General features: G+C 35.5%; 1 protein-coding gene across 1 annotated transcript; it reads right to left on the bottom strand.

The window, feature by feature from the left end:
* Nucleotides 1-14,976: 14,976 nt before the first annotated feature.
* Nucleotides 14,977-18,466, bottom strand: LOC139844684 (alcohol dehydrogenase 2-like). Its single transcript, XM_071834906.1, has 7 exons — nt 18,371-18,466; nt 18,157-18,299; nt 18,043-18,080; nt 15,999-16,410; nt 15,641-15,880; nt 15,356-15,514; nt 14,977-15,156 (listed from the first exon to the last, which is right to left on the bottom strand). The coding sequence occupies exons 1-7, from the start codon at nt 18,405-18,407 to the stop codon at nt 15,046-15,048; spliced, it is 1,140 nt and encodes a 379-aa protein (XP_071691007.1). The 5' UTR covers nt 18,408-18,466; the 3' UTR covers nt 14,977-15,045.
* Between the last annotated feature and the right edge of the window lie 3,274 nt (nt 18,467-21,740).

A 21,740-nucleotide genomic window follows, 5' to 3' on the forward strand; every position in this document is an offset into this window, starting at 1 on the left:
TTTAAACCGTGTCGTCTAGATTTCATTTGTACTTATAACCTTGTAACTTAACTTTTGGTTGAACAATTCTTGTAAACTTTGGAAACAATCTTTATTTTGAAATGAAGGCGACATGTTTTGGTCAAACGTTGTCATAAAGACTTATGACCAGGTGATGGGACCCATGTAGACGACGCCGTCACTTGACGATTTGTCGGGGTCGCTACAAGTGGTATCAGAGCCTTGGTTGTAGGGATTTAGAGTTCATTTGTGTCCACCCCGAGTCATAGGGTACATAGGTGAATCTAGACTACAACCGGCATATAGACTGAAGTAGGAATTACTTGACTATTTGTGTATTTATACTCGAACTCTTCTATCATATCTAACTCGTATTCGATCTTGATCTTACGTTGATAAATTTTGTTGACGCGCCACCTTGACTTTATAAAGTAATGTTAAATGCACATGTAAATCAGGGTAATATAATTTCCGGGATTATATTACGGTGATTCACATGGACGTTCCGACATTATGACGTAAAGAATTTAAGGCGAGTCAAGGAAAAATTTCCTCTCTATCCTTATTCCATACTCCGGTTAGTATTGTTGAAAATACTAACCAACGATATTCTTGTGTCATGAAGGAACAATGGCTCACCAAGGTCAACACAATACTCCTCTCGAAACCCTAGAACAAGCTCTTCAACGAATGATAACCACCGCCGTGGGTACGGCCGTGGCCGATCACTTTTCTAACAACAACAATCATGGAACCGGTAATTCAAACGAAGGTTGCTCCTACAAGAACTTCATGAAGTACAATCCTTCCACTTTCGATGGAACCGGAGGACCGGTTACTCTCACCCGATGGTTTAAACAAATGGAGACCGTTTTTAACACAAGCGGTTGTCGAGACCAAGATGAGGTCAAGTTTTCCTCCCTCACTTTCACCGGCATTGCTCTCTCGTGGTGGAACACGTATGTACAATTGGTGGGAAGCGATGAAGCCCACACACTCTCTTGGACCGAATTAAGAGAAAGAATGATCACCGAATACTTCCCGCGCGACGAGACTCGAAGGCTCGAGCAGGGTCTAAGGAATTTAAAAACGGTCGGGAACGACCTCGAAGCTTATAATCAACGGTTTACCGAACTAGTCACAATGTGTCCAAATATCATGACTCCCGAATCCCTAAGAGTCGAACTTTACATGGATGGCCTCCCTAAGAGCATTCAACACAGGGTAATGACACCTCGACCCACTAACCTACAAGAGGCTTTAACAATGGCCCGCCATACTTTAGACACGGCGAATGAAATGGAAACGCCGGCACCAATGGTCGAGAACCAATCGAGCGGCAATAAAAGAACATGGGAAGCCTCTCAATCAAGCAACCACAACCACAACAACCTCTCCAAGAAGCCTTTCGCCTCCAACGACAAGAAAGGCTATACCGGAAAACTACCTTTTTGTAACGAATGCCGCAAGCATCACTTTGAAGGATGTGGCAGGTTCCGCCAACGGCGCCAAGGAAGTGGTCACATCGCCAAACATTGTGGAAGTGCCACCCCCATCACTCAAAAGGGACCCAACCCACGAAAGTTGGTCACTTGCTACGCATGTGGCCAAACGGGTCATTTTAGGAATGAATGCCCAAATAAGAAAATCAACCCCAACGCACGCCGTTGAACTTTCAACATCAACGCCTAGGATGCCCGAGACGACGATGGACTAGTCACGGGTACGTTTCTTCACAACAAACCGTATGTTTCATACTTATTCGATTCAATTACCGCTAGACGTTTTACAACCAAGACTTTGACTTGTACTCATTACATTCCACCTTTTTCCCTTAGATACTACTTAGGCAATTTAAGCGACCAACGGAAAGATATTGTGTGTCTATAAATTCTATCGGAGGATATACGTTAAGAATATTGACTTGACACCTATAGAACTAGGGAGCTCAGAACCTATTCGTTAAGGAGAAATTGTTTCCCTACAACTAGGTATAGATTATTGTGAACTAAATAATTTTCGGTTGAAAACCGATACCCTCTTCCTCGTATCCATGACCACCTGATTACTTGCATGAATCCCGTGTGCATTCCAAAACGACCTCCGTTCCGGTTATCATCAATTGGGGGTTAAGGGAGACGATGTCTCCTAAGCCATTTCCGAACTCGCAACGTTAGTTGTAAATCTCTCTTAGTACCGTTTGATTTATTTAGGACTCCGTCCGTATTCATGAACCTCCTAAACCACGTATGCAACTTATCTAGACAAATCTGTTATCGTATTTATAGATGACATCTTAACTTATTTAAGTAAAGAAGGAAAACGAACAACATCACCATCTTACGCTCGAACTTTTGAGAAAAGAGCAACTTTATACCAAATTCTCCGAGTGAGAATTTCTGTGGAACGAAGTCCAATTTTCTAGACCATGATGTTAATGGTCAAGGCATTACAATCAATCTCGAAATCAAGCCACATGTAATCAGGAAACTCTCCCAACTCAGACTTGTATTCGTAAAATCTTAGATCTCGTCTATTTTTACCGAAGATTCATTTCTGACTTTTCTCGTGTTACACGACTTTTAAACTCGTTAACTCACTAAGGAAAACTTTAAACCTCTCCGTGTTCGAACCTTGAGCGTGATTCTTCACACCAACAATTCTAGTTAAAATCGTATAGCAACAGATGGAACTCAAACATGGAAATATTTCTACTTGAACGCCGAAAGGCATACTCTCTCGTCTCAAAAATCAACATAACTAAAATTCGTTATTTTGCACGAAGAATTCGAATACTAAATTGTGGATCCGATCAATTTTCTCGTCATCCCGTACCACACTACCTACCTCTGTTATTTCACCGTCACCGTCTAATATTACTGGAATTTAAGATAACACACAATCCAACGATACTTCACTCTTCTTTGACTTAACGCCCTTGTGTTTCTGATAATCGGTCAACTATTATTCAAACCCGAACTATACAACTACGTGTACTACCTCGTTTCTCTTTCAGACTTCAACTTTTGACAACTAGAGGCACGTTATGGCAACCCCGAGATGTAAGCTCATCCTATTCTAAGTCCTCATTTCACTCCTATCTTTATCGCTCGCATTTCCGTTTAAGGAAACTCCTTGTAACATTTCTCCATGGATAGAGAAACTCTTCATATTACAATAGTATTCGCCACGAGGGTGAATAGTTCTAACGAACATTTTCGAACCCTAACTAACTTGTTCAAACGTATATTAAGAGATTCTATTCCAACAAGGTGCATCTTTGTCAATTATCACGTATCGAAATACTCGTTTCACTTCTAGTTTTGCAAGAAACCTTGGAGACCCGCTTAGACATGAGTACCGCGTACCACCCACAAACCGACGAATCGAGCAAACGAACGATTTACGTCTTGGAAAGACATGTCACAAACTCGTATTGTCACCTTTAGTAGATCACTCTTACAACAGTAGATACCACTCGTGTGTTCACACGCACTTTTCGAAACCCTATATGACCGCTAATGTCATACCCCTGTTCATTTAACCAAAGCATCAACCACCGAAATCTGAACTCCATCAAGAAACAACAATTGAGATCGTTCAAGTCCGAGAAGGGCTCGAGACAACCCATTGTCGCCAGAAGAGTTATACCAAACTTAGATGAAAACCTCACCAAACCCAGTGTGTAACCGCGTAATATTGAGAAACCGCACCTTGGAAGGGTGTAATCCATTTTGGGAAATCGAGAAAGGCTATATCCGCAATATTGAACCTTTTGAAACCTTGGGGCGTATTGGAACCGCTTCCTACCGTTTAGAACTTCCGACTCAATTAAGTTTCCGTTTACCCTACATTTCGTGTAACAAACTTAGAAACGTGTCCTGCGGAACAGGAACGTGCAATCCTGCTAGATACATCAACTATCGATGACAAACTACTCTTCATAGGAAAACCAGTTGAAACCAGGGATCGTAAAAACCAAACCTTAATACAACGTGAAACCCTAACTATCCAAATTCATGAGAACACTCAAGGACGTACCTTCACTTATTCATAGCATTGACATCTCCGGTCTCGAGTGAGAGGCATCGATTATTACTTCCAACTAAATTTCGGGACGAAATTTCTTTTGAGGTGTGGATAATGTAACATCCCGCATTTTTCCGTTAAATTATTTTAACGCCGTCTTTTTTTTATTTATTTATTTAATATCCTCAGCATCTCGATTCGTATCCTCTTTTAGCTACATTCTTAAAATATTTTCGTTATTGGATTATAACGTCCCCCGTACTCTCGTGAAGTTAAATATTCGTTCGGTTAATTTCCGCACCCGACTACAAACTAGAGGGACTAGTTTTGCCAAAAAGACAAAGAGGTGACTAGCTTTTGACTAGTCAACCCCACCTCCCATCTTTTTCATTTTCATTTTTCCTTTTCTTTCACTACTTCCATAATTTCTCTCAATTCTCCATTTTGAAGATTCATCATCTAAATCAAATCGGTCAAGCTTCAATCCAAACAAATTACATATTTGGAATCCTTGCAACTTCCTCTACGATTCCATACCAATTTCATCTCATTTGGGTAACTTTCTAAAATCACTAGATTTCTTTAAATTCGTGTTCTTGACTTATAAAGTAGTTAATTAGTGTCTATGGCTCATTGTGATGTCGTGTATGTAATTTGTATGCTCGATTTGTTGTTTTTGGTGCAACTAGTTCATTATGAAAATTGCTTGCTAAATCTTTGATTTTGGATGATTAAAAGTTGTTTAATTGTTAAAGTTCATGTATTAAATGTGTTACTAGCGTCATTAGCTTCAATTTGATGTGTAGGTTGATTAAGAAAACTTCAAAAACATGATTATTGATTTTGAGATGTTTGACTAGGGTTTGATAGTTCTTGACATGAATTTTTGGATGCTTGAATGCCATGAAATGTTAATTGTTAGTGTTTAGTAGTAATGTATGCTTCATTACCTTCAAAACGGCATATCACATGTGTGAATTGGATTCCCGAAACTTAAAATGCATTTGATGAACTTGAAACTTTGAAAATGGATTCTTAATGATCACTTGACGGAAAATCGGTTATTGAAATTGATGTTTTTGTTTGATGAAACGTGTTTAGTTGTTTTCCTTGTCAAATTACCTTTCCAACGATATATAGTATGCATTTTGGATGTTTTCGGTTCATAAAATATGTTAATTTGAGTTTTGGTTCGTGACTTGGTCTATTTTTCTGCAAACAGCAAAAATTCCAGGTATGCGCGTCGTGCAACCTCAGCGCGCCGCGCAAAACAGAAATCCCAGATATTTGCCCCCTTTAGTTGAGTTCTGACCCGGATTTACACTAGGGTGCGCGCCGCGCAACCCATAGCGCGCCGCGCATATGCCCAGCTCATTTTTGTTTTTATTTTTCCTTTCACAAAATGTTTCCCGCTTAACCGTAACTCCGATTAACATGAAACTTGGCCATTCTGCTCATAAATGATTTCTCATCATGGAAAAATTGTCGGATACCCGACCCGACCCCGTTGACCTTGACTTTGACCAAGTTTGACTTTTAGTCAAACTTAACCAAACAATTATACGATCGTTCTAACATGCTTAATTACTTGTATCGTGCATGAAACTTGACTAATTGATTCACATGCTACATAATCGAGTCGTAACGAGCCATAGGACTAATTGAACATCTTTGACCGTTTGTGTTTACCGTTATTGATATAACCTATATGTTTAGGTCAAGACTAGCTTTGTCTTTGCACGCGTTTACTTGTTGAAGTACTTTATTAACTCTTGCACGCAAGGTGAGATCATAGTCCCACTTTTACTCTTTTTGAACTTATATTTAGGATGAGAAAACATAAACGATTCTTTTGAACTAAGTGAACACAAGAACGGGAAAACAAACATTCTACATACGAGTTTAGAACAAAAATCCTCAATTCGATTATCATTAGTTACACTTGACGGGTGTAAGCGAGAACTTATGTTATATGGCCATATGGGTTGACAACCCTCATCTTTGACGGTTCGCTACCGTCTACAGATGAAATATATTTTCGAGAATCAGTGTTTGTTCTAGCACTATGGATGGGGTATACAATGGATGGAATGTTAAGCTTTGATAATTGGGTGCTCGTGAATATTAACTTTTAGAATGTATTACTATTATTTCAACTTTTCAAACCTTGTGGTTCGACTTACTTACTTTTACTCACTTACTTACTTAAACCTATGATTTCACCAACGTTTTCGTTGACAGATTTCTATGTTTTTCTCAGGGCTTGCACGATATGTGAAACATGCTTCCGCTTACTATTTGATACTTGCATTGGATGTCGAGTATACATGCATTTCATGGAGCGTCTTTTGACTTTACTTTAAACCGTGTCGTCTAGATTTCATTTGTACTTATAACCTTGTAACTTAACTTTTGGTTGAACAATTCTTGTAAACTTTGGAAACAATCTTTATTTTGAAATGAAGGCGACATGTTTTGGTCAAACGTTGTCATAAAGACTTATGACCAGGTGATGGGACCCATGTAGACGACGCCGTCACTTGACGATTTGTCGGGGTCGCTACACTCTAAATTCATCATTCTCTACAATTTCTCAACATTATATTCCACTTTTTACACACTTTTACTCCATGGCTCCGAATAAGGTTTCGTTCGACGTACATTACGAGGGTAGGCCAGCGACTAACTGATAGTGATACATGTGCGGTGTCAAAAAATCATTTGACGACTTCGACGTTACTGACTTTGATATATCAAAGTTGAAGGACTTCCTCGAAAAAAAAATACCATTTATATTTTCGGATAGTGTGTATTTAGACGAAGACTAGATAGAATATTTGCACTTGTTTGTGGATGATGTATAGAAGGCTACAAAACGAGCCAAGACACCCACTAGTTGAATTCAGTTGTATCTTTTATAAGTAGGCTGGTGGAGTGTTAATCAAGTCCCTTTCGATTCCAGAAGTAGTCTCGAATCAGGTCGTAGTATTAAGACTTTTAATAAGTGGTAGTAATTGTATTACTTTTTAACTATTGTAATTTTCAATACAATTTTTAAGAGTTTTAATAAACAGTAATCGTTTATTAATTTTAATTTAAGTGTGTTTTATTAAATATAATATTTTATATATGTGTTTAATGTATAAAAAAATTAATTAATAATAAATAATCTAAACAGAAAATGAAAATAAAATTAAAAATGGTGAACCTACTTTCTAATGTCTCTCCTTCCTTCCGATTCTAGGGTTTTTGCTCAGCTACATATCTTTAAGGAAAGATATAGTCTCTTCTTTATGTGCATTTGTTTATGTATAAGTAATTATTTAGAATCTTCTGTCATGTTAGTTTTGTGTCAACTTATAACACATACCCAAAACAAAGTATTGTTGATCGAGTTCTGTTCACAACAACCTCATGATATTTGGATGCGGAATGTTATAATTGACCCAACTAATCAGTTGTATCCATATTTTGTAGGGTAAAGTTATAGATTTTTTTTTTTTTTTTTACTATCGAAGGTAAAAGTTAAATCATGGAGCAACTTGGAGATGGTGAACTAGTTTCATTTTTTAAGGCAATCAACAACAAAGATGACACTTTCACATGTACTAAACCACTTTCAAACAGATATTTACAACTCCTTGCTAACTGGTGCCCCAAGCTTCATTACCTTTACCTCAGATTAGAACCAAACGTTGATCCTGATGAGCCTGATTTTGATGATGATGGTTTATGTGCGGTGGCAAATGCTGGTAGGAATTTGTATGTAGTGAAATTAAGAAGAAGGTTACATGTTAGTGATGTTGGGATAGTGTCTCTTGTAAGATCATCCAAAAATTTAGGGAGGTTAGATTTGTGTCAATGTGTTAATGTCACCGACGAATCGCTTAAAGCGATAGAAAATGCTAGTCTCCTAGGTAATTTGAATTTGCTAGGTTGTAAACAGATCACCGATTTGGGTTTGAAGTATCTTGCTAGTGGTGATTTGAGAAATAGTTTGGAAGAATTAACTCTGGCTGAATGTGATAAGATTAGTGATGAAGGTGTCGTGTTCTTGAAACAAATGGTTCGTCTCACTAATTTGGATTTGTCAAAATGTGGGGATAATATCACGGACTACGGTGGTTATGCCATATCCAAAATCCCAAATATGGAGATTTTGGATTTGTCTTGGTTGACTAATATAACAGATTGTACAGTGAATTCTGTTGCTACAAATTACTGGAAACTAAGCGAACTCTATTTGACTGGTTGTGAGAAATTAACAAGTTCTAGTTTAACTGCTTTTGAGAATCATCGGACACTTGAATTATTAGAAATGTTTACGCCTGATGATACTACTTGGGAAGATGTCGAGTCGGTTGCTATGTCATGTAGGAAGTTGAAATCTCTTACGCTTAGTAACAGGTTTAATGACTCTGATTATCACGTGATTAACAACTGCTTCGTACGTAGGTTGGAAATGATCAATGACGAAACTTCTATCCTTTGTGTCAATCAATAGGCCATGTTGAGTGATTAGTATTCTGTCATCAGCATTTTTATTTGGATTTCTAATTTCTCTGTTGTTGCTTGGTTTTATGTAATACACTATTTTTATAAATGTGGGTATGGAAACATTATAATTCTTGTTTTATGAGTTTAATTTAATCAATAATATTTAAACACACTAGTTTCATGTTGATGTAAAATTTGTGTACTATTTAAGTTATTTAACCACGTGAGAAACATAATAATGAAATTGCAATAACAGAGTTGAAATAACAGAGTTGACAACGAGCCAGCTTTTGTTTCCGTTGTCTTATCATAGAAACGAAGATCTTGTTATTTATATATATATATTTTTTTAGAAGGTCAAGAACAGGCCCGGCTCAATGAGGGAACAAGGTGTGCAAGGGCGCAGGGCCCGTTTGTTATTTATATATTCTTGAAATAAAATAAACATAAGTACCTTCATCACCTTCAATTATATCATTTATGTTATAATTCAGTAGGCTTATAACTACCTTTAGTGGTTTGATTCTTGATGTTATAATTCAGTAGGCTTATAACTACCTTTAGTGGTTTGATTCTTGATGTTATAATTCAGTAGGCTTATAACTACCTTTAGTGATTTGATTCTTGATTTAGAATACTAATAATGAAGTGTAAGAACAAAGATGATAATGGAGAGAAAGAAAGAAACACTTTGTAAGTGTGAGAAATGGTGCAAGTTTAATGCTTGCATTCATGAGTATTTATAGCCTAAAATCTCAATATAAAAATACATACTTTGTGTACCAAAATTGACTATATGTATACACCAAAATTGACTATCCATATCTATATTATTATTATTATTATAACACTCCCCCTTGGATAGCAATTTTATTTTGTTGAAGATCAACTATAAATTACTGCCTCGTTAAAAACCTTGCTAAAGAAAACCCAGTGGGAAAAAACTTTAGCTAAGGGAAAAAGAGTGCAGCATGGAGTTGACTCCCCCTCAAGTAGACATCGCTTCAGCTGTTACATCTTTTGAACATGTCTCATGCCAATGTTATGAACGTGTGTTCTGAAAATAGCAGTTGGAAGTGCTTTCGTGAAAAGATCAGCAGAGTTTTTGCTAGATTGCACATATCTCATTTCAATCTGGTTGTCCTTAATGAGATTTTGAGTGTATGAGAAGAATCTAGGTGGTATGTGTTTTGTTCGGTCACTTTTGATATACCCTTCTTTCATCTGTGCTATGCAAGCTGCATTATCTTCATAGATAGTTGTTGGACTTTTATCGCGTTCTAGTCCACAAGAATCAGTAATGAGTTGTGTCATTGATCTCAACCAAAAACATTCTCGAGTAGCTTCATGTAATGCAATCACTTCGGCATGATTTGACGATGTAGCAACAAGTGTTTGTTTTTGAGAACGCCATGATATTGCAGTACCTCCATTTAGGAATACATATCCAGTTTGAGATTTAGCTTTATGTGGATCAGATAAATAACCTGCATCTGCATAACCAACCAAATCTTGTTTTGATTCGTTAGAATAAAATAATCCTAAATCAGTAGTTCCTCGAAGGTATCGAAATATGTGTTTGATCCCATTCCAGTGTCTTTTGGTAGGAGCAGAGCTGAACCTTGCCAACAAATTAACTGCAAAAGAAATGTCAGGTCTTGTACAATTTGTAAGATACATAAGAGCTCCAATTGCACTAAGATATGGTACTTCTGGTCCAAGAATGTCTTCTTGATCTTCACATGGACGAAATGGATCAGCTTCAACATTGAGTGATCTAACAACCATAGGAGTACTTAATGGTTTTGCCTTGTCCATATTGAAACGTTTCAAAATCTTTTCAGTATATGTTGTTTGATGTACAAGTAAACCATTAGGCATATGCTCAATTTGTAAACCAAGGCAATACTTGGTTTTTCTGAGATCTTTCATTTCAAATTCTTTCTTTAGAAGTTGAATGGCTTCATGGATCTCTTTATTTGTACCTATGATGTTAAGATCATCAACATAAACAGCTATGATCACATATCCGGATGTTGTTTTCTTAATGAAAACACAAGGGCAAGTAAGATTATTTGTATACCCTTTGCTTATCAAGTAATCACTTAATCGGTTATACCACATACGTCCCGATTGTTTTAACCCATATAAAGATCTTTGTAATTTAATCGAATACATTTCTTTGGGTTTTGCATTTGATGCTTCTGGTACCTTAAATCCTTCAGGTATCTTCATATATATATCACTATCAAGTGATCCATATAGATAAGCAGTCACAACATCCATGAGATGCATTTCTAAATTTTTTAGAAACTGCCAGACTGATTAAGTACCTAAAAGTAATTGCATCCATAACAGGAGAATAAGTTTCTTCATAATCAATTCCCGGTCTTTGAGAAAAACCTTGAGCTACAAGTCTAGCTTTATACCTTGTAACTTCATTTTTCTCATTTCTTTTTCGGACAAAAATCCATCTGTATCCTACAGGTTTCACATCTTTAGGAGTGAGAATGATGGATCCGAAAACTTTTCTTTTATTGAGTGATTCTAATTCAGCTCGTATTGCTTCTTTCCATTGAGCCCAATCATGTCTATTTTGACATTCAACCATAGATGTTGGTTCTGGATCATCATCATTATTCATGATGTCATATGCAACATTAAATGAAAATTTCTCATCAAGATTTTTCATTTCATTTCGGTTCCATAATATTTTTGAATATGCATAATTGATTGCAATTTCTGTATTGACATCATCAATCTCCTCTGCAGTAGGAGTACTGATTTGTGGTTCTTCTTGAACACTTTCTTTTACTTCATTATCAGCTGATTTTCTTTTTCGAGGATTTTTATCCTTTGAACCGATTGGTCTTCCACGTTTCTGACGTGGCAAAGATTCATGAGTGACGTTATTGCCAGCTTTTGGAATTTCAATTCGAGCTGGAGTATTTACTGCTGGTATATATGATTTTGTCACCGTTTTTGTATCTGTAAATGCATCAGGCAATTGATTTGCAAGTTCTTGTATATGCATTATCTTTTGAACTTCTGTCTCGCATTCTTTTGTGCGAGGATCAAGATACTTTAATTGAGGTTCACACCATGAAACATCATTTTCTTTATTTTTCATTTCTCCCCCTAATCTAGGGAACAATGTTTCATTAAAATGACAATCAGCAAAACGTGCTGTAAAAACGTCACCTGTCATAGGTTCAATATACCTTAATATTGAAGATGTTTCATATCCAACATATATTCCCAACCTCCTTTGAGGACCCATTTTTGTACGTTGTGGTGTCGCAATTGGAACATACACTGCACAACCAAATGTTCTAAGATGGGAAATATTTGGCTCTTGACCAAAAGCAAGTTGTAGGGGGGAATATTTATGACTTGCACTTGGTCTGATGCGAATCAATGCAGCAGCATGTAAAATTGCATGACCCCATATAGATACAGGGAGTTTTGTTCTCATTATCAATGGTCTAGCGATTAACTGTAAACGTTTAATCAATGACTCGGCTAAACCATTTTGTGTATGCACATGAGCAACAGAATGTTCAACAACAATTCCTATAGACATGCAATAGTCATTAAATGCTTGAGATGTAAATTCACCAGCATTATCAAGTCTCACCCTTTTAATGGTGTAATCAGGAAAATGAGCTCTCAATTTAATAATTTGGGCAAGAAATTTTGCAAATGCCACATTACGGCTTGATAACAGACAAACATGAGACCATCTGCTAGATGCGTCTATTAGAACCATGAAATATCTAAATGGTCCACATGGTGGATGAATTGGTCCACATATATCACCTTGAATTCTTTCAAGAAACATTGGTGATTCTTTCTCAACCTTAAGTGGTGAGGGTCTAGTTATCAATTTTCCAAGAGAGCAAGATGTACATGGAACCATTGTATCATGATGGATTTTTCTATCCTTTAGTGGATGTCCATGAGTACATTCAATAATCCTTTTCATCATTGTTGATCCTGGATGGCCTAATCTGTTATGCCATAAACTGAATACACCAGGATCAATATATTTTTCGTTAACTACCATATGTATTTCTGGTACATTTATATGTGTATAATGTAATCCAGAACTAAGTCTTGGCAGTTTTTCAACCACATGACTCTTGTCAGTGATACTTAAATATTTCTCATTTTCTGTTGTCACTGACTGATAATCATACCCGTTAAGGTATATGTCGGAGAAACTCAATAAATTTCTGCTTGACTTGGGAGAAAATAAGGCATCATTTATTAAAAATTTTGTACCATTTGGTAGTATGAAATTTGCCTTTCCTATCTCTTTTATCAAGTTAGCAGGTCCTGATATTGTATGTATAGTTCCTTCCGTTGGTTTTAGATCAATAAAATATTTCTCGGATTTAAGTATAGTGTGTGTAGTTCCACTGTCTGCTATACAGAGATCTCCACCACTTGATTGATGTTGTATTCCAGCAAAATTCATATTGAACTTCATATATAAGAAATAAATAGTGAGTACATTAATATTACACAATATTTTAAACGCAAATAGATAGTACTGAAACATTTAGCAAACATAATGACAAAGACAGACGATATTAAATCGTTTATTTTTCAAAAGACACACAACTTAAACATTCAAGAAATCTTCATATAAATCAGATGGTTTCTCAGTGACTGTTGGATCAATATTATCCACAAAATTTACTTCCTTTTTTTTACCTTTCAGCGAATCCTGATACATCTTAACAAGATGTTTAGATGTTCGGCAAGTATTAGCCCAGTGACCCATTCTACCACATCTGTAGCAAGATTCTTCAGAATTTTTAGAAGAATTTTCTTCAACATCTTGTTTAATGGGCTTGTTTTGTGGTTGATATTTATATTTTCGTGGATTACTATTTCTTTGACCACCACGGCCACGACCACGACCACGTCCACGCCCATTACCATTACCATAAGGATGGTTTCTACCATAGTTATGGCTTTTGGCATGATGATGGTGATGGTTATTATAACCACGACCTTGCCCGCGTCCTTGTCCCTGTTTATAATTATTTGCAGTATTTGCTTCAGGGATTGCAAGTGTACCAGTAGGACGGGATTGCTGATTTTTCATTAATAGCTCATCATTTTGCTCTGCAACTAAGAGATATGAATTAAGTTCAGGATATGTTTTGAACTTTAGCATTCTCAAATTTCTTTGCACTGTGATGTTTGCAGCATTCATTGTGGAGAAAGTTTTCTCCATCATGTCTGCATCACTAATTTCATGTCCACAGAATTTAAGTTGTGAACATGTATTATACAGAGCTGAGCTGTATTCATTTACTTTCTTAAAGTCTTGGAACCTTAATGTTCTCCATTGTTCCATTGCAGCTGGAAGTAAAATTTCTCTTTGATTATTGAATCTGCTTTTGAGACCTTCCCATAAAACATGGGGATCTTCTACAGTCACATAATTATTTTGTAAGCATTCATCAATATGTTGATGAATAAAGCAACATGCCGTAGCTTGTTCTTTTTCAGAACAAGTGTTGTTTTCATTTATGGTTTCAAGAATGCCCATTGATTTAAGATGCATTTTTACTTTTATAACCCATGGCATGTAGTTGTTTCCAGTTGATTCTAAAGGAGTAAATTTAAGCTTTTCCAGATTCGACATTTTCTATTATCAAAAATTAAAACAAACATCATGATAAATTAGAGTCAATTTATATTCATAAGTATATAAACATTAAACATAAATTTAATATAACATAAATGATAAGTAGGTGACAGTGTCGACCATGTGTAAGCAATCATAAATAAATGTTATATAACAAAAATATAAATATTAGTAAACATAAATGAAAATTTGGCGACAGTGTCGACCATATATTTTTTCAGGTGGTATAACCGACCTATATCATTCTGGTGGTATAACCGACCATATATCATTTTGGTGGTATAACCGACCATATATCATTTTGGTGGTATAACCGACCATATATCATTTTGGTGGCAGAGCCAACCATATTTAGTATTAAGATTATCGTGCTGATAACGTGTTATAATTCAGTAGGCTTATAACTACCTTTAGTGGTTTGATTCTTGATGTTATAATTCAGTAGGCTTATAACTACCTTTAGTGGTTTGATTCTTGATGTTATAATTCAGTAGGCTTATAACTACCTTTAGTGATTTGATTCTTGATTTAGAATACTAATAATGAAGTGTAAGAACAAAGATGATAATGGAGAGAAAGAAAGAAACACTTTGTAAGTGTGAGAAATGGTGCAAGTTTAATGCTTGCATTCATGAGTATTTATAGCCTAAAATCTCAATATAAAAATACATACTTTGTGTACCAAAATTGACTATATGTATACACCAAAATTGACTATCCATATCTATATTATTATTATTATTATAACAATTTATATTCTTTATTAACTCTCAGTTTTAGAGCACAAAATAAGCATAAAGCATAAATCAACATCATTCTTCATATGCAACATTTACAACATTGATGATTTATAATCAAAAGGTGATGAGAAGTTTGACACAGTCAGGCTTCTTCAGTATCTCAAATACTTCATCGATGTTATCCAATTTTATTTGGTGTGTTAGAAGCTCATCCAATTCTATCTCCTGCAGTGCAAACACTAGCCATATGTAAAATATCTATCAAATGATTCATAATTAGTACACCTTAAAGAACAGATTCATAATGATAAAATATAAGTTATATATGTTGTCAATTCGTGAAGAATGATCAAAATTTGTTAAGGTAGTTATGTTGCATACAAGATTACATTATCTAAAAGTTGTTGGATTAGTTATTTGTGACCTTATTGATACACTTGTTGAGTACATCTGGGAGATCCGATTGTGATTTGACTCCGCCGAAGAGCGAGCCCTTCAAAGTTCGACCAGGCATTATTGCTATATCTGAAAGGGCTCGTGTCATTTCAACTCCAACTCCGAGCATTACAGTTGTACCAAGTCCCTGAGGCATTATAAACATTGTTCACTAATTAGTACTTACTATATGACATATATCATGTTTGCGAAAAAGAAAATATTATTTAACCATAATGTTGATTGCATCTTATGTATTTATGTATGTATGTACCACTTTAGTGGCCTCAAGGGCTTCATTTAGCAATGGTGCGACTCCAGTGCACTCGAAAGAGAAGTCCGCACCTAACCCATCTGTCATACCTTTCACCAACTCTGAAATGCGTTGGTTAGGATAGTTTTGAGGGTTGATAAAATCAGTCATGCCGAATACCTTTCCTTTTTTTTCCTTATTTTCGTTTACATCCACCCCTATGATCTTCGTCGCCCCTTGCATCTGGGCACCTTTTATTACCTGAATATAGCTAGTTTGAGTGATATATCATTTGGAAAAATAGGATGATAAGATGAACATGTGTGTGCCCGGTTAGGTAACAAGTCAAAATATTCAATGAAAATTTTAAGGTATGTACCCCAAGACCAACGGCGCCAAGGCCAATTACAACAACAGAGGAACCCTTGTGAACCGGGGATTCTTTCCACGTAGCACCAAGCCCAGTAGTGAAGCCACATGAGAGAAAACTAGCATGAGCTATAGGCATCTCCGGGTCAATCTTTAGCAAGTAATTTACATTGATAACCATGTACTCGGACCATGTGGAACAACTAAAGTGGTGGTAGATTGTTTCTCCAGTCGCCACAACAGACATCCGAGAAGTGCCATCGGGCATGAGACCATTCAAGCCAAAAGGATAGACAGAACAAAAATTAGTCATCCCCGATTTGCAATTTGTGCATTGTCCACATTCGCCAATAATGAGCGGGATCACTATGTCACCAGGCTTCACTCGTGAATTTACACCTTCTCCTATACTCTCAACCATCCTGTATCCAACCATTTTATGTAAATAACTAGAATTACCAATATAACTAACAGACAAAATTTGTCTTATTTGTTATGAATAGTACTATTTAATTTTTCAATTTTCACAAACCAAACCCCTCAACTTTCATTAAAATACAAATCGAACCCTCCACCTTATACATATCCAATATAACTAATAGACAAAATTTGTCTTATTTGTTATGGATAGTACTATTTAATTTTTCACTATTCACAAACCAAACCCCCTAAATTTCATTAAAATACAAATCGAACCCTCCACCTTATACATATATTCTAAATTACTACCTCCGTCTCATTCCAATAGTCCACAGACAAAAAACACGCAGTTTTAGGAAATCCCACTAACTTCATTTCTCCACCAATGAAATATCTTCTCTCTCCAAATCCACCAATGAAATATCATCTTTCTTTTCTATTTATGGAAGTGGACTATCAGAATGGGACAACCCAAAATGGAATACTAGCCTATTGGAATGAGACGGAGGTAGTATTATTTATCCTATCAGTAACACTAAAAATACTGAATAATAACACCCACCACATATAACTAATAGACAAAATTTGTCTTATTTGTTATGAATAGTACTATTTAATTTTTCACTTTTCACAAACCAAACCCCTTAACTTTCATTAAAATACAAATCAAACCCTCCACCTTATACATATCCAATATAACTAATAGACAAAATTTGTCTTATTTGTTATGAATAGTACTATTTAATTTTTCACTTTTCACAAACCAAACCCCCTAACTTTCATTAAAATACAAATCGAACCCTCAACCTTATACATATATTCTAAATTATTATTTATCCCATCACTAACACTAAAAATACTGAATAATAACACCCACCACGCTTTACCGACTTGTACACTGCGCTCAAACAGTAGGACCCACATAAGCCACTACTGTGCTAACTTTTTTTTTTTTTTTTTTTTTTGTCTCCAACGATAAAAGAAGCAACTTTCTTAAAAGGAACAACTCTTCAATGATACCAAAAGATGTCGAAAAATATTTTTTTTACAAAATAGATCAACTAACTTTAACGCTAAAAGAAGCAACTTTCACAAAAGGAACAACTCTTCAATGTTAGATTTATAAAAAATTACAAAATATATCAAGACTTTTTTTTTAACTAGCATTCAAAACGGAGCCCCCGGTGCGAAGCGAGGGCTCCACAACTAGTTTAATACATTTTAAAAGATTTTGTTAGACAACAGTTCTTGGAATTGTCATTAAAAGCTTATTACAGCCATAAATGATCGTGCTTCAATGATTCAGAGTGAACTACTTTTAGCTTATCATGATTACAGTCATTCATAAAATGGTAAGTTTTTAATGATAGCTCTAACAGCCATAACCATTATTATCATCATAAGTAGTCATCTCAAGATAGTCTAATGATCAAGGTTCTGATATCATCAAAATAGGTCACACGTTCAAACCTCAGTAGTTATATATTTTGAGATGGTCAGGTAAAAGGTTATAACCGCTTAGAGGATAAGTCTAACTACATCCGAGTAAAATATACCCCTTTCTCGGGTACCATTAACAGGGAAAACTTATCTGTTATATTATATGTAAAGATTTATTATAATGGCATACGTACCCGACCCCTTCATGTCCAGGAACACGTGGAAACAGAGGCTGCAATGTTAATTAAAGAGTATTAGAGCATGATCATTCAACAATTGATAATTGGAGAACAAACTTTAAAACATACAATTGGTACGCCATTGCAACATAGGATGTCACTATGACATATACTCGCACATAACATCTTGATCCTCACTTCGGATCCTTTCGGTGGATCGACGTATATGTCTTCCACATTGATCGGTCCACCTAACTCTCTTACAACGGCAGCTGCACTTCAAATTCAACTGATCAAAACTATGTTAACGTCATTTTTGGATATTGAAAAATAGTGAACGTACCTTTGCAAGTGATGACATCATGGATCTTGTTTGTCATAAGGTTAGAGATGAGAATGTAGCAATGAAAATAATTGAAGAGGTCAGATTCCTCCTTGTTAATCAAGACGGAAGCCTTCTTAACGAATATCAAGTGAAAGTAAGTGGGAGTAGACAAGACTTTAAAAAAATCAACATGATGGCAAATAATTCATTAATTTATTTCAAAAGGACTTGACTTTGTCGTTTTTCTCCTTTAATATTGAAACAATTTTTTATTATTCCACCTAATAATCAACTATTAAAGTTTTATATTATATACTTTCTAAAGAAATATTATGTTTTTTGTCAACTAAATGACGCAAAAGAAGGGTGTGTTTTGGGTCGTTGCCTTTCTAAAAATAAAAAAGATAGTTAATCCTAAAAAAATTCTCATTTTCATGTTGACGAATTTTGTTTGTCATTTAATTAACCATCACACAATGAATTTGTGGTTCTAAGTCTTGAGATTCTTACATACAGACAAGGTTGAAAAAGACGTGAGACGAGGTCAAGGTGGTGAAGACTATAAAACATCGCAATGGATAAAACAAGGTAGAGATGGTGTCGAAACGGATGTTGACCAACGTTGACTTTATATATATATATATATATATATATATATATATATATATATATATATATATATATATATATATATATTTTTTTGTAAGTAACTAGAAAGAGGAGGGGGGGATAGTTACTTAGTCGATTTTTCAAAATTTTCTTTGCGCTTTGTTGAACTTTGAACTTGATATAGTGTGACTTGAAATGTTTGTTCTCTAACAATATTAACAATATAAATATATGTAAAATTATAATCAAAAGATAAGAGAAGAGAGAACAAACACAACAATTTATAGTGATTCGGGAAGATATTAACTAATCTTCCTTAATCCACTCCTCAATTCTACGAATTGAGATTTTTCTTCACTATGATACTCCAAACTCGGTGGAGTGCCCGGATACAACACTAGTACTTCGATAAGCCGAATTTTGTGAACTCTTACGTCCCTTTGAAGACTTCACAAACACCTATAGCTCTTACCACAAGATCCTAATGAACTATCCCAGTGAAAACACAACTATCCTCTAGATCCCTTTAAGAAGATAGTTTACAAGTAAACTTACAACTTTAAGCTTACAAGTACTCTTGCTAGAATCACTCCAAAAGATTACAAATTAATTATAAGAATGATATCAGTAAGTATGAGAAAATATGAGTGCAAGAGGTGAGTCTTCAAATGCTTCAAGGCTTGGCTTTTATAGGAAAGAGAAATCTTCCTTGAAGACATACGGCTCACTGCACGGTCGACCGTGGTTCGACAGTGTACCTCTGACATCTGATTCTTATGGCCGTTTTTGTTCTTTGAAAATTGTCATTTTCCCTTATTGAATGGCTGCAACTAAAGGCCAATTACTTCTGAAATTATCCTCATTACCCTTTATGTTTTGGACATAAGCTTGAAAGTTGACATGTCCATTAAAGAAGAAAGTCTTCAATCCTTGACCATTTGTCATTGATTACCAAAAGAGGTAATTGCAGATTTTTGTCTCTTGACAAACCATTATCTTCCAAAAGCTTCATCAAGCTTTCTTAATTAGTTGTCCTTTTGCTTATGGGAGTATCTTGACCTTTGGAACATTGTTGCATCTCTAATGAACTAGTTTGAGTCTTGTAACGACCTGACTTTTTCGACTTATTTTTGTGCCTTGTGATTTTTGTGAAACTGCGTATTTGTGCGTACTGTGCTACTTTATACTCTGGAATCTTTTTACACATGGCTTACTTTCATTTATGTGTTAAAATATGCCTTTAAGTACGTAGGATACTTAACTTGATCACCGGAAACCTTTATGACCGTTAGTGTCACTTGACGTTACGAACAAACTGCGTACTGCGTACACGTTTAACTTTTGTCGTAATCGGGATATTATGACTACGAAATCTTAATTATTATTTTATAATAATAATTACTTGGGTTTATGGATGCTTAATTGCGCGTAGTAATTTACTTATGCTTACTAGTTAGTCTTGTTGGACTTTCTACCTTGTTGGGCCTTAGCCCACCCTACACTAGTTAGTGGACTATTTAATTAGCCCAATTAATATTAACTAGTGACCCATTAATATGTAAGACAAATGCCCATTTATTAGAGGGAACATACTAGCATTTATGTCAAGTATTATCCTTAATGTTGCATGTGATCCTAACATAAGCACCAACTTTAGACAACCATTAACCAAAAAACAAACTTTTGTCCCCCCTTGTCCCCCCCTCCAAATCACGGCCCAAACCCCCTCCCCTCACCCCATTCACCTATAAATACTAGCCTTATTCCATCCATTTTACACTTGCTTTCATTTGTAATTCACACACACTCACTCTCTAATTCTTTCTCTAGTCTTTCTCCCTCTAAAAGTGTAAGTATTTTGAATTTCTCTTCTTCTTCTCCTTCTAATCATCACGAATTCATCATCATCATCATCATGGGTCTAGCTTTTTAGCTTTTGATCTTGATTACATCTTGTAGATTCAAACATGGATTTGAATCCTTCACGAACATGGAAGATTCAAGCTTTCTAGCTTTGAATCTTCACCCACTTTGTAGATCTATATCTTTTAACTTTAATCTTGTTATTTTGTTATAAAGATTCAAACTTATGTTTGTAATCTTCATGTAACTTAAAAATCCAAGCTTTATGCTTCAAGATCTTCAAGAACAACCAAGATGCAAGCTTTCTAGCTTGGGTCTTCATATCTTTTGTTGGATCTAAGTTTCCTAACTTATGATCTCATTATTTTGTTATAAATATCAAAACTTGTGTTTATAGTCTTCATATAACTTAAAGATCTAAGCTTTATGCTACAAGTTCTTCAAGAACACTAAAGGTTCAAGCTTTCTAGCTTTGTGACCTTAAAACTTGTGTGAAATGGATCCAAGCTCTCTAGCTTAGGGTTCCATCACTTCATTTGACTTAGATTATGTTCATATTTGCTTGATTGAAGTAAAGTTTGTAGCTTTAGTTGTAAATGTAACTTGTAATTGTGTTAAGACTAAGGATATGATGTAACCTTGGTTCATCATCCATCTAAGACTCTTAAATGAGTTGTGTTCTTACTTGGTCTTAACATATTGTGTGTTGATGGTACAATCTTGGTCAAGGTGATTCTAACCCATCAACGAGTTGTACACTTGAAGCTACAAGCATCAAGGATGAGAACCGTGATGAGCATCAAGCACTAAGAACCCCACCAGAGCACCTTACTTACTGTTTTCGGGATCTGAACAGACCACCTGGGCTACTGGAAAGATGATTTTCAGTTAGTTTGGTTCGAGTAGATGATTTTCC

This window comes from Rutidosis leptorrhynchoides, chromosome 4 (assembly GCF_046630445.1).
Source record: "Rutidosis leptorrhynchoides isolate AG116_Rl617_1_P2 chromosome 4, CSIRO_AGI_Rlap_v1, whole genome shotgun sequence".
Lineage (NCBI taxonomy): Eukaryota > Viridiplantae > Streptophyta > Magnoliopsida > Asterales > Asteraceae > Rutidosis > Rutidosis leptorrhynchoides.

Coding starts and splice junctions, on each gene's coding strand:
- LOC139844684 (XM_071834906.1), bottom strand. CDS start 18,407: ATGACAAACAAGATCCATGATGTCATCACTTGCAAAG. Junction 18,300..18,370: donor TGATGTCATCACTTGCAAAG/GTACGTTCACTA, acceptor TTTGAAGTGCAG/CTGCCGTTGTAAGAGAGTTA. Junction 15,515..15,640: donor CCCTTGAGGCCACTAAAGTG/GTACATACATAC, acceptor ATAATGCCTCAG/GGACTTGGTACAACTGTAAT.